Source organism: Rana temporaria, chromosome 9 (assembly GCF_905171775.1).
Source record: "Rana temporaria chromosome 9, aRanTem1.1, whole genome shotgun sequence".
Lineage (NCBI taxonomy): Eukaryota > Metazoa > Chordata > Amphibia > Anura > Ranidae > Rana > Rana temporaria.
Window position 1 is genome coordinate 58,442,618 of NC_053497.1, and position 13,465 is coordinate 58,456,082.

A 13,465-nucleotide genomic window follows, 5' to 3' on the forward strand; every position below is an offset into this window, starting at 1 on the left:
TCCTAGTGAAACAAAATGCCTGTAGACAGTAAACAATCTGTTGGGGAAACCCCAAGGCAGAGATAAGCAAGTTACTAGCGGAGGATATCAGTCTGCTGCAATGAACCATGTCACGTCGAGCTTTAATATGGTGCAGATCCTTACAGAATACATGGCCTTCTCTTCTTCCAGTGCCTTAGCATGTTTTATTGCTTCAGTTTCCTCTTTGTCTTTACGTAGCATTCTACAAAACATAAACAGATTTTGATTACACCTTCTTACCTTCACGTTTGGAATTAGAGAGGTCGAAAAAGGGATTGCAAGTCAGCAATATTCAAGAGACATATGAAAGCCAAAATATATAGAAGTGCAGGCTAACATCCTCATTCTTACTTGACTTCATGACAGAAATTCTCATTTAAAAGACTTAACTAAATTAGCAGTAAAATCAAGATGGCCTACCCATTTAAAAAGTAATTGGTGGCAGCTGTCACACTTCGTAAGCTTGAAGAGATTACCACACTGACAAATCCAAATTACAGTGTTGGGACAACAAAAACAAGCCATGCGTTTATGAATAAATCTGCACTCTAGGTAAACCACTACATACACAGCAACACACCTATGTACAAATGGTTTACAAAAAAAAAAAAAAAAAAAAGTAAAATATATATATATATATATATATATATATATATATATATATGTATATATGTTTTTTTACTATGTTAAAAGGGGTTGTAAAGGTAAAAAAATAAAATAAAACAATACCCCTTTACCTTAGTGCAGACCTCCTTCACTTACCTCATCCTTCCATTTTGCTTTTAAATGTCCTTATTTCTTTGGAGAAATCCTCACTTCCTGTTCTTCTATATAACTCCACACAGTAATGTGAGGCTTTCTCCCTGGTGTGGAGAAAGCCTCTTGAGGGGGCGAGCAGGAGTGTCAGGACGCCCACTAACACACATCTCCTTTCTATATCTGCAAAGTAGAGAGCGTCCCGACACTCCTGCTCGCCCCCTCCCCCCCTCAAGAAGCTTTCACAACACCAGGAAGAAAGCCTTGCATTACTGTGTGTAGTTACAGTCAGAAGAACAGGAAGTGAGTATTTCTCAGAATAAATAAGGACATTTAAAAGCAAAAATGGAAGGATGAGGTAAGTGAAGGAGGACTGCACTAAGGTAAAGGAAGTAATTTAGGGGGGGGGGGGGAATTGTACCTTTACAACCCCTTTAAAGTGAATTTTGTGACCTAATTGTGCTTTCCAGAAAACTGCTCTGTTACTTACCGTACAAAATCACCTTCAGCCATTCCATAAGTTGTTGCTTGCCTGTTCAGATCAGCAACCTGTTCTTCTGTGACCTCATCCACATCCACCTCCACATCTGAATAAAAAATACATAAAGTGAGTCTTGCAGTATATATGAAGAGAAAGCCTAAAGGCCCGTACACACGATCAAATATTCCGACAACAAAATGATGGATGGTCACGCTCTCATATCATCCAAATGTGTTCCATCGGATTATCTGATCGTGTGTGCACAAGAACAGACTAAAATCCAAAATTACAAACATGCATGCTAACCATCAGACAACATTAGCAGAAGTTGCCCAAAGGGTGTCGGTAAAGAGCTGAAAAAACACGTAGTTTCGTGAATGTTGGCTGAAAAAAGTTCTGCTGTCTGTATGCAGAACATGTTCACGGCCAATGCCCTCCGGACAAAAAAAAAAAAAAACACAGATTTGTCCGATAGAAGTCCGATCATGTGTATGAGGCTTAAATGTCACCAACACAGCAAATATGAACAGATAAACTATAAGACAGCAATATGAAACTGCAGCCAAAACTTTTGCACTTCCAGAGAGTGGACAGGGGGAAGATTACAACCTCTATCAGGTTTTTACTGCCACTTGTGGTATTGTTGGGAATATTTGCTCTCACTAGGACAGTGAATACAATCACCAAGGCTGGGTTTACACTTGCTGCGGCCACAGCAGCTGGTCCAGTATGTTCCTGTTCTCTGCATCAGGTCCAAATGTTTGCCTGAAAACAGAGCCAAAGACACACAGGACCATTTTCCAGTGTGCTCCGCGGCCAGAGCAGAGTCTCCAGTCATGCAAATTGGATGCAGGGGAACTCCAAATCCGATTCGCAGTGTTACCTCAGCCTAATACAACCAAATTCGTTTCCAGTAGCATGGGAGAAGATAAACTTTAATAAAATAAAAAAAACTGGATGTGCCCCCGCTTCTTTCTTCATTGACTGTTGACAATATAAAACAGAAAACTTTTGAGGAAACAGCAATAAAGGCTTGACTAAGGCTCTAACCTGCCCTTGCTCTAGATGGCTAGTTACATTTTAAAATACATCTGTGTTTAGCAAACAACCCTTTAATTATCAAGTCAGCAATAAAACAAACCTATGTCAGGGATTACTTCATCTTCATCAGATTTGCTCTCGTCATCGGAATCCTCATCATCCAATTTATCAGGAGAATCCCCCAATTCAGCAACAGTGCTGTCTTCATATGTATAGCCAATTGTGGCCTTTTTCTCTGCTAGCCTGCAAACAAATTGAAATTTACTGTGACACTTTACAGACGACAATCCCATGTTGTACCTAATCACAATGAAAATTTTTTTTTATCCATTACTAACACAGAAATGAAAAGTGAATAGAGAAAGGGAGTGATCATTTCATGCTAGAGAACACCTTTTAAGATTAAACATTATCTTTGTTTTGACATTATCTGTACCATAACTCCAGTTTTAGCCAGGGTTGTAAATGGAAGGTTTCAAACAAGAACTTACTTTTTCTTCTCATCTTCTCCAGGTCTCGGCAGACCACCATAAAGCTCATCCATATAGATCTGGTATAAGCACTGCTCTTCAGAAACTACAAAATAAGAACAAATGATTATACTGCAAAAGCATTAAAATATCTGCATCAGTACCATATGTACATATTCTGGAGCATGGCTTTTATATGCTACAAGCAGCCTAGACAATTACCGTTACATGTTTTACCTATACCTGCCACTTAAAAGTGTATATCTAGGGAACAAAAACATTTGCAGTTGATCTCTAAAATACATGTACAGATTCCTTATGTTTTGTCTCCAACTACGTGGAAGACCAGGCCTTTTCTGTAATTTTTTTTGCTTACAAAGTTTAAATCAGCAATTTTTAGGGGAACAATAAATGAACCAAAAAAACACAAAATCTATAACCCATTTTTTTTTCTAAAATGTAAAAAGATGTTACACCAAGTAAATAGATACCCAACATGTCACGCTTCGAAATTGCGCATGCTCGTGGAATGGCGACAAGCTACAGTACTTAAAAAATCTCCATAGCGACGTCAAAAATTCAAACTTTCTCTTTTACCATTGTAAAAAATGGTTTGGTTCCAACCTGGACCGGAAGGGAGGTCATGACATCGCTCTGGTCCTCCAAGGTCATAGAGGCAATCAGACGATCTTTCGCTGCTTCAGTGACCAGCCGGCTGCACCGTCTAATTGTTTCTCGGGCAAGCCAGTGGAAGTGGCAAGCCCAAGAAACACTGGTGGACATCCTCTCCCTCCCCTTTTGAAAGTAATACGGTAGCTTATGAGCCACTCAGGTCACTTTCATGAAAAAGCCAGCCGCCAGCTGAAAATAAAAGATACCGGGGTTATGGTTGATGGCTTCAGCCATAACCCCGATAATCCACTTGCAAACTGCAACGTATATATACGTATGCTGCAAGTACAGAAAAATAACTGTCTCTTTCACCAGAAATCCACTTCAACAACATTGCTGCACTGAAATCATAAGAATGTGGTCATTCCTATCATAATTCAACCCTGCATGCCCAAGTGGAAAAGTCTGCAATGGACTCAGTGTGGACAGTGAATGATCGAAACAGCCCGATATTACATTTTTACAGGTTCAAACTCTGAAGGTTGATGAGCTATGCACAGATGATGAAAACCAGAATACAAAACGTTATTTTTTACTCAGTATTTACAGTCTATATACCTTTGAGTTATTCAAAAATAGTCATCCCTGACTTGAGTGTACCTTTAAAATTCATGATAAAATAATGGTTTTAAATTTAGTGCGACTATTTGTTTTTTTATTTGTTTTAAAAAAAATAAAAAACACACTCCACTTGTACTTGGCTAAGTCAAGCTAAAACCCAGAAAGGATACTCACTTCCAGCAAAGTCATTCTGAACCAAACCTCGATATCGCTCATAATTACACTTTCTGTCGTCAGCATCTTGCTCAGGTGAGCTGAAGAAAGAAATACAAGGGAAATATTTAATATAGAGTAAATCCAGTCCTACCTCCTTAGGGTAGATTTGGACATGCTTCTAAATCTCTTTCCTCTGAAGCATGATCTACATTTGGATCATGCTCCAGAGGCTACCTACAGGCAGTGAGAAGTGATGTCAGACCTCATTACCACCTGTTTTAACCCCCAATGGCTGCCAAACACGTGCACTGCATGTGGTTGCTAGACATTTGCGGTGCTTCCCCATCTGCATGAGCATGTCGCGTTTGTCGCCAGCAGATAGCAACACGTCGGGTAGACTTTGCTGCAGGCATGAAGCATCATGGCTGTGTCATGTAAACACCCCTGTTCACTGCCTTTTGCAGCTTAAGAGTGGGCAGTTGCCAAGTAAAACCCCCCCCCCCCAAACACAACACAACTTAACCGCATATAAATGAAACCTTACTGAATTGCTAAAAACTAAAGAGTATGTAAACCCAATATTTCATATTCCTGATATGTGCCTGCTGTACCAAGTACTTGTATGAAAGGTTCTGTTGTATCGCTTCCTTCGTTTGAAACTCCTAGTATTCCTGCCAGTCCCTCTGCTTTCCTATCAAAAACCGACCACAATAGGCATTAAAGCACAGCGTAGTCAGTTTTCTAGCTGTGATGGGAACTCTGCCTGCTCTCCTTCAATGATCAGATTCGTCCTGACAACCCCCCGCATGGCCATGAACTGGGAAGTGTGCTGCCGTTTCTCCTCCCCGAGCTCCTTATGCAACTGAGAGCAGAGGGTATGTGGTCACAAAATAATTTATTTATTTATATATTTATTAGATAGATAGAATATTTGCTTTCTTATAGCTAAACACACAATTTTTGCCATTCATTTCCATCTTAAACTGAATGGGTTGTTTTACAAGGTGAGGGGCTACATATAAAACTTTAAATCATTAACCTTGTACTGCACAAATTACAAAACTGGATACTCACATTGTTGTAAGAAGAGGGGGTTTATATTCTGGAATGTAGTCAAGATGGGCTCGGACATCAAAGCGGTCAATCATGTTATTAGGATCACCTTGCCATGGCATCCTTAAAAAGAAATAAAAATATTTAAGTGAAAGGTTGTAATTCGGTTTGAAGTGTGTTTTGAAAACGAGGCCCTTTGCTGTAAAAATACTCACATGTTAACAGGGCTCTCTGCTGCCAAAGCCACAGCAGAATCCAAGTGGATCTTACATGATCTCCCATGTACTTGAAGGAATTGAGCAGGATCCTTTTTCTGTGGGAGAGAATAATTACATAATTACACCAATAAGGACCTTTTTAAAATATGTATACTGTACTAGAAGCTCCAATTTAAATAAAAAGATGTGGTTTTAGAATGAGGATTTGATTAAAAGTAAGGATGTCCCGATACCGATACTAGTATCGGTACCGATACCGAGCATTTCCCCGAGTACTTGTCCCCCATGCAACCTTGTCGTGCTCCCTTGTCCCCCGGTCTTCCGTGCTGACTTCTCCTCCCCGTGCTGCTCTCCCCCCTCAATCTGTCAGGATGGAGAGCGGAGGTAGGAGCCGGGTTTAGCGGCTCCTTTTCAGAATGAACAAAGTCAGTGATCACTGACTCTGTCCATTCACATTAGAGGTCGACCGATATATCGGTTGGCCGATATATCGGCCGATATTTGGCGTTTTTAAATTAATCGGCTTGGGCCGATTTGTGCTTTAAAAAAGCCGATTGATAAGTTCAGCGCCGCGACTTGCAAAAAGCTTCTGCAATACAAGTCAATGCAAGTGCTTCCCGTAGAAGACTTCTCTCTCTCTCTCTCTCTCCTGGGCAGCCTGCCAAGTTTTAGAAAAGATATACAATGTTGCTACTTATCAATTAACTGAACTCCGTGTAGGAGAATTCTCAGTTTAACCATTTAAAGGCTAAATCTTTTTTTACATTTGTTGCTTACAAGTAAAAATCCTGTATTTTCTGCTAGAAAATTACTTGGAACCCCCAAACATTATATATTTTTTTTTAGCAGAGACCCTAGGAAATAAAATGGCGATTGCTGCAATATTTAATGTTACACGGTATTTGCGCAGCGGTCTTTCAAACACATTTTTTGGGGAAAAAATATACTTTAACAAATAAAAAAAAAAAAAACTAAACAGTAAAGTTAGCCCATATTTATTTATTTTTTCGACCAAAAGTTTTCATTACCTGTTTTTGTGTATTACATTATATATATATATATATATATATATATATATATATATATATTACACAAAAACAGGTAATGAAAACTTTTGGTTGAAAATAAATAAATATGGGCTAACTTTACTGTTTAGCCCAAAAGCGCCTGAAAAATCGGCTTAACATATCAGCCCAAAAAAATCGGCATCATAAATCGGCTATCGGCCGCCGTGATTTCTAAATATCGGTATCGGCCAGAGAAAAACCCATATCGGTCTACCTCTAATTCACATAACTGAGCATCGTAACCTGTGTTTACGATGCTTCAGTTTATGAATGGAGAGAAGCTTCTCTATTCATTTCAGCTGATGCTGCAGAGAAAGGGACTGGGGAATCTGTGTCCTTAGTACCTTTCTCTGTCTTAAATGGGAGATGTTAGAGGTCTGTTAAGACCCCTGATATCTCTCCAAGGACCCCCAACAGGGCTGATTAAAAAAAACACACACACACACAATCCACTCCCCCGAAAAAAAAAAAAAAAAAAATAATTTATATATATATATATATATATATATATATATATATATATATATATATATATATATATATATATATATATATATATATATATATATATATATACTGCCACATGACATTAAAAAAAAAGTACCGGTATCGGCGAGTACTTGAAAAAAAAAAGTATCGGTACTTGTACTCGGTCTCAAAAAAGTGGTATCGGGACAACCCTAATTAAAAGGATAACTAACCAATTAGCATTTTGAATACCTTTCTTTGCTGTGGGAGAGCAGCCATTATCCACTCTTGCAACAAAGTGAACCCAATAAGAATATTATTTCTTCACTGCTGATTTTTATTTTTAAAAAGGTAAACCTTCATGAAAAATATGGGAATTGTTTACATTGCTTAAAAATAAAAATTGTTACTTGGTTGTTGGACTTGAATACTTTGAACCAAAGACCAGCTACAAGCATTTAGCACAGAAACAGTGTAAAGTCACAAGTTCTCATTTTGGGAAAGATGCTTAAAGCATTGACACAAAACCAGACTGTATATTGGTGTCAGATAAGTGATGTGCTAGAAAAGCACAACAGGGTTAAGTCTTCACCTTTATCAAAATTAATGGCAGCTTGCATACTACACTCACAGGTTCCATTCAAACCTGAGAACTGTAACTATGCGCATTACCTTTTCTATATCTTTTTTGGCTGAACGTCTCCTATGGATCACAGCAGTGCAGTTCGTTCTGCACTCCTGTGACCCCTTTTTACCCAACAGCGGCATCCAAACCGGTCCAGGCTCTGAAAACATACCGACTATAGGGTCGGGATCCACCCAACAGTCTGAACTGGCACCTGGCCAGCCCCTCCACAGCCCAGCATTCCAGTGAGCGCTGGAGGGGCAGAGCAGAGAGCCAGTGACTGACAGTTGCAAATCTCTGCTCAGAGTGAATCATCCAGTAACTTTACACAACAGCCACGGAGTTTGCAAAGTTTTTGAAAATCTGAACCGAGACATATACAGAAGCCGCCATTGCTGACCTTCTGATAAAACTACCCATATGGTCACCCTTGGCTTAAATGACAGGTACGTGGACTTTAGGAAATGGTGCAGGAAATTCACAGGCATCCTCATCAATAGCTGGTGAATGTATAGTTTTAGAGCTGCACGATTCTGGCAAAAAATGAGAATCACAATTTATTTGCTTAGAATAAAGATCACGATTCTTGTGGCGTAAAATCTTTCACATTATCCCCCCAAAAAATTGGGCAAACTTTACTGTTTTTTGTTCTTTTTAAATTTATTAAAAGTAATTTTTCTCAAAAAAAAAATTTGCACTTGAAAGACCGCTGCGCAAATACAGTGCACTATATAATATTGCAACAACCACCATTTTATTCTATAGGGTCTGTACAAAAAAAAAATATGAGATAGATAGGATAGTAATTTTCTAGCAAAAAAATAAAAATATTTTAACTTGAAACCAAATGTCAGAAAAAGGTTTAGCGTTTAAACTTTCCTCATTTACACACCAAAGTGTATTCCTTTGATTTAATAGACAAAATTGTTACAAAGACTGTTCTGATACTTGGCTTTAACTGTGGCCATAATAGCAAAGTGATCATAGCACTTACAATTTTCTCATAGTATTCCCGTCGACGTTCCGCACGCTTTTTATAATCCACCATCATCCCCCGAAGCTTCCGCTCGTGTTTACGAGCTTCGTGCCACATCCTTGAACCGGTCTTCATCCGCTAACTGACTGAGATATGGGAGAGAAGAGAACAGACCATAAAATACACAACAGATACAGATGTGAAGAGAAGAAGCTGATTGTTTGCTGTGGCGTGTGATGTTCTGTGACCAGTTTTAATAATAAAAAGGAAAGTTTTTGGAGTGCGGCTGTCCCAGCTTCTTCTCTTCAATTTTGCATCAATTGCTTTGCCGGCACCCACGGTTTGGATCCAGTGAGTAAAAGTTCCTTGGTTCATCTGAGCGGTTACTTTTCTTCTCAGATACAGATGCGAGACGAAATTCGTATGTGAATGCATTGTATTTCAGACACGAGTCAGCTTTCTTGCCAATGGTCTTCCTTCGTTCCACTAACCATGCCAGGTCCACAGCATAGGATACATGGTGGAAGTAGGTAGGCAGAGAGAGTGGGGGGGGGGGGGGGGGGCTGGTACCGTCAGCTGGCCGCGGAAGTGATCGGGCAGCTTTACAGCAGCAGGAAATTATTTTTTACCTACACAGTTGGGCATGTCAGCCAATCAGCTTCCATCTTCAGCTTGTTCAGTTAAAGTGGAACTACATCCCTCAATTTAATAGTGTCCCAGAACAGTTACATTCAGGGCATGCTGTGAATGATAAAGCCGGCCAAAGAAGATTCCAATCGCAGCCAAGATTATAATCATGTATGCGCTGGCTGGATGTACCCAAGTTGGTACAACCAACATGTCTGACTTTTCATACGATATCACTGCGTCCCCCCCCCCCCAGATGAACACAAATCCCTTCTTTCACCGGAAAAACACAATGGCTCCAGGTATCCTGTCCCCCCTTAAAAAAGTTGCCAATTGTGGGGGGGGGGGGGGGGTGGAGAATCAGATGAGCGGAAGCTCCACTTTTGGGTGGAACGCCGCTTTAGGCTTAATTTCCATGGACGTTTTTACAGCCACTTTTTTTAGCCTTTTTTACAGCTTAAAAACGCCTGTCCATGTTTTTTTTTATTATTATTTATTTATTTTTGAGCTGGAGCTCAAAAACGCAGCGGTAGCGTTTTTGCGCATTTGAGCATTTAACGGCTGGCGTTTTTACAGCTCTAACGCTGGAGCTTCAGAACGCACTGGTCCTGTTTTTTTTTTTGCAGCTTAAAAACGTCATGGTGGGCATGAGGCCATAGACCAACATGGAGAGACGTTTTTAAGCTGCAAAAACACTCAGAAAAGTGGCTGTAAAAACGTCCATGGAAATGAAGCCTTAAAATGGAATTAAACCCTCCTCTTTTCTTTACAGCTGTTTGAACTGTAACTGCCATGGTGCTGCACATGGGATCAGTTATGACACCAACCATTTGACAGTTTAGTTAAGGAAACAAGCAACAGTGAGTTAGCAATTCCAGTATTACAAGAACTTATTTTTTTTTTTTTTATATCTTTACTTCCACTTTATGATTTACTTCCGCTCAAAAGAAGAAACTGGAGGAAATTTACAGCACACACTCATTTTGGTGGCATAATTATTGCTGTGAATTGTTATGTGTAAAGTTGCGCTATTAAAGGGGTTGTAAAGGTTTTGTTTTTTATTTTCTAAATTGGTTCCTTTAAGCTAGTGCATTGTTGGTTCACTTACCTTTTCCTTTGATTTTCCCTTCTAAATGTTTTTTTCCCCCCCTTTGTCTGAATTTCTCACTTCCTGTTTCTCCTCAGTAACCTTGCCCCTATCATCCATCATGAACGCTCACAGCGTCTCCCCACATGGAGGGGGCGAGCACGCTGACTAAACCCCAGCCAGAAAAGCTCGGATGATGGGGGAAATCTTACTGGAGGAATAGGAAGTGAGAAATTCAGACAAAGAAAAAAAAAAAAACATTTAGAAAGGGAAATCAAAGGAAAAGGTAAGTGAAACATTGCACTAGCTTAAAAGGGGTTGTAAATAGCTTCCTTTACCTTAGTGCAGTCCTCCTTCACTTACCTCATCCTTCCATTTTGCTTTAAAATGTCCTTATTTCTTCTGAGAAATCCTCACTTCCTGTTCTTCTGTCTGTAACTACACACAGTAATGCAAGGCTTTCTCCCTGGTGTGAAGTGTCATGCTCACCCCCTCCCTTGGAGAGTCAGGACGCCCACTAACACACAGCTCCTTTCTCTATCTGAAACGTAGAGAGCGTCCTGACTCTCCTGTAGTCCAAGGGAGGGGGCGAGCACGACACTCCACACCAGGGAGAAAGCCTTGCATTACTGTGTGGAGTTACAGACAGAACAGGAAGTGAGGATTTCTCAGAAGAAATAATGACATTTAAAAGCAAAAAAAAAAAAAATGGAAGGATGATGTAAGTGGAGGACTGCACTAAGGTAAAGGAAGCTATTTAGGGAAAAAAATAAAATAAAAATGTGTACCTTTACAACCCCTTTAAATAAACCTATTTAAAAAAAAAAAAAAAAAAAAGAGAACCTTTACAACTCCTTCAAGGCAAGGTTCACACCTGCGCTTGTTTTTATGGTGCATTTTTATGCTTCACACATTTTTTTTTGAAAGAAGAAACACAAAACCCACCAAAATATGTAGAGACTCTCCTCACTTGAGAGACCAGGTTCCATACCAACAACCAGGTCCTTAAACAAATTGGTCGTTAAATGAGGGGAGCCACAAGTAATCAATATTTTAAGCATTCTTAAGGCCCCTTTCACACAGTTGGACCGTTCAGGTCCACCTGTCAGTTTTGTCGGCGGACCTGAATGGCCACTCCATGCAATCCTATGGATCGTCAGATGTCAGTGGAGACATGTCCGCTGACATCCGACCCGATTCGCCAAAATCAGACGTATGGCCATACGTCTCCATCCGTCTGTTTTTATCAGATCTCTCCATAGGAGACAGCGGCACTGCACAAGCCCCTCCCAATGAGCAGAGAGGGACTTGACATCCGCCGGCTCAGCGGAGATCTCTCCTGCTGAGCTGGCAGACTCCGTAGCGACGGAGTCGCCTCGTGCGAAAGAAGCCTTACTACTGTACAGTGAAAAAAAGGTCTAAAACACAAAACTCCATCTCGATAACATTGTTTTAATTCGTTTTAAAGTACAGAACACAAACCCAAAAAAATTCTGTATTGTACAATACAATGATGTACAGCGCGCTGTTTCGGGTGGGGAGAGTCGGTTGCAAGTCCGAGCAGCGGATAAACAGGTAAGTCGATAAATGAGAAGTATTCATACATGTGCATGCATTTTTTTGCGCCTTTCTATGGAAAAAAAAAAAAAAAAAAAAAAAGACACGCCCCTTTCTGCATGAAAAAAGTCCCGGTGTTGTGTAGATATGGGACACGCTGTAGGTATAGGACACTCGCAAACTGCGCATGCGATATACAATCTTCCGGTATGCATTCCCCTCACTTTGCGATTTTGTCCATATGAAACGCTCCAGAATAGCGCATTTTTAGAAATGCCGCCGCTTAGTCTGCTCGTTCACAGAACGTTTGATGCTGACAGAACACCGTCGCAAAGCAAAGGTATGGGACGCATAACGGAAGATTGAATTTCTCGTGCACTTTGCGAGCGTCCCCTACCTACAGAGCATCACTTATTGACAGAACGCTGGCACCTCTTTCAAAAGTGCAGTGCAGAAAACAGCATGTATGTGAGGGGGGCCCATAGGAAGCCATGATAAATCGATTGTCAAGCGTTCCTGAAAACATGCTAAAAAAAAAAAAACACACACACACACACACACACACACACAGGTGTGACCCCTGACCTTCGGAGGCCAAAACACTGCCAGGGTTTCTATCCCTCCCTGTGCAAAGGAAAGACTATACATCTGTCTGTATGAACTCCTGTGGCAATAAAACTCCTGCACTCTCCATATGTATATGACTTCCTGCAGAGCTGGCCTCTCAGCGCCCTGTATATACCCATGCTGTACAGAGCTATAGACTGACTATAGTCATAGTCCTCCATAGAACCCCTCCACACCACACACAACCCATGCCCATTACACCCTACACAGGACACACTCTTACCAGCTGCTTGCAAGTTACCACCGGAAATGACGAACCGCAAAGCAGCTACACCCGCACTGAGGATGCGCGCTTATCTGCCCGCAAATGTTACGTCACTCAGCCCTCTGCGTAGCACGGCGCTGCGAGGTGTACATTGGCGTCCGTCGGTACCCCGTACTATAACTAGCGGGAAAGGCCCAGCACCGGCGGCCTCTCCTAACCTTCCCCGCACATCCAGCGTGCAATTCTAGGGAAGCCTACGCCTTCTTGAATAAGCTAGTTGCTGATTGCTCAAGAAAAATCACGTGACGAGTGTCGGGCTTTTTTCTGTCTATTACTAGAGGAAAGTGTTGACTTCCTTTCAGTAAATTAGAACTGTGTCTCATGTCTCCAATTATAGAAGGAAGCCATTTTACCGGAGACCAAGTGCCTTGTAGGCAGACACATCCATATTAGGCTGATGTATGGCTTTTTTTTTTTTTTTAAAGCAGTGGTTCACCCTCCAAAGCAACATTTTAGCATAAATTAAGGCATAGTAGCGCGAGCTACAGTATGCCTGTCTTGATTTTTTTAGCGCGGTACTCACAGTGCAATCCTGTATAGAAGATTCCGACTCCCCGCGGGGAATGGGCGTTCCTATCCAGACGGAGGATGATTGACGGCCGGCTCTGGCACGTCACGCTCCCCGAAGACAGCCGGAGTAGGTCTCGGCTCTTCACGGCGCTATACGGCGCCTGCGCACAGACTATGCACAGGCGCCGTGAAGAGCCAAGCCTATTTTGGCTATTTCTGGAGAAGCG

The 13,465-nt window shown here is 41.0% G+C and overlaps 1 protein-coding gene across 3 annotated transcripts in view; it reads right to left on the minus strand.

Moving 5' to 3' along the window:
- Positions 1–12,936, minus strand: part of LOC120913566 (CLK4 associating serine/arginine rich protein) — a 36,301-nt gene extending 23,365 nt beyond the window's left edge. For 2 of the 3 annotated variants that reach the window (XR_005743542.1, XM_040323587.1), the window contains exons 1-9: positions 12,687–12,936; positions 8,584–8,711; positions 5,427–5,524; positions 5,233–5,334; positions 4,177–4,256; positions 2,791–2,875; positions 2,400–2,542; positions 1,268–1,364; positions 145–223 (exon numbers count right to left, since the gene is read on the minus strand). Coding sequence is in view for 2 of the 3 variants with exons in the window: in XM_040323587.1 (XP_040179521.1) it covers positions 145–223; positions 1,268–1,364; positions 2,400–2,542; positions 2,791–2,875; positions 4,177–4,256; positions 5,233–5,334; positions 5,427–5,524; positions 8,584–8,700 (801 nt within the window). In the remaining variant the exon portion in view is untranslated. The remainder of the gene's footprint in view (positions 1–144; positions 224–1,267; positions 1,365–2,399; positions 2,543–2,790; positions 2,876–4,176; positions 4,257–5,232; positions 5,335–5,426; positions 5,525–8,583; positions 8,712–12,686) is intronic. The other variant, XM_040323588.1, reaches the window with a different exon arrangement.
- Positions 12,937–13,465: the final 529 nt, after the last annotated feature.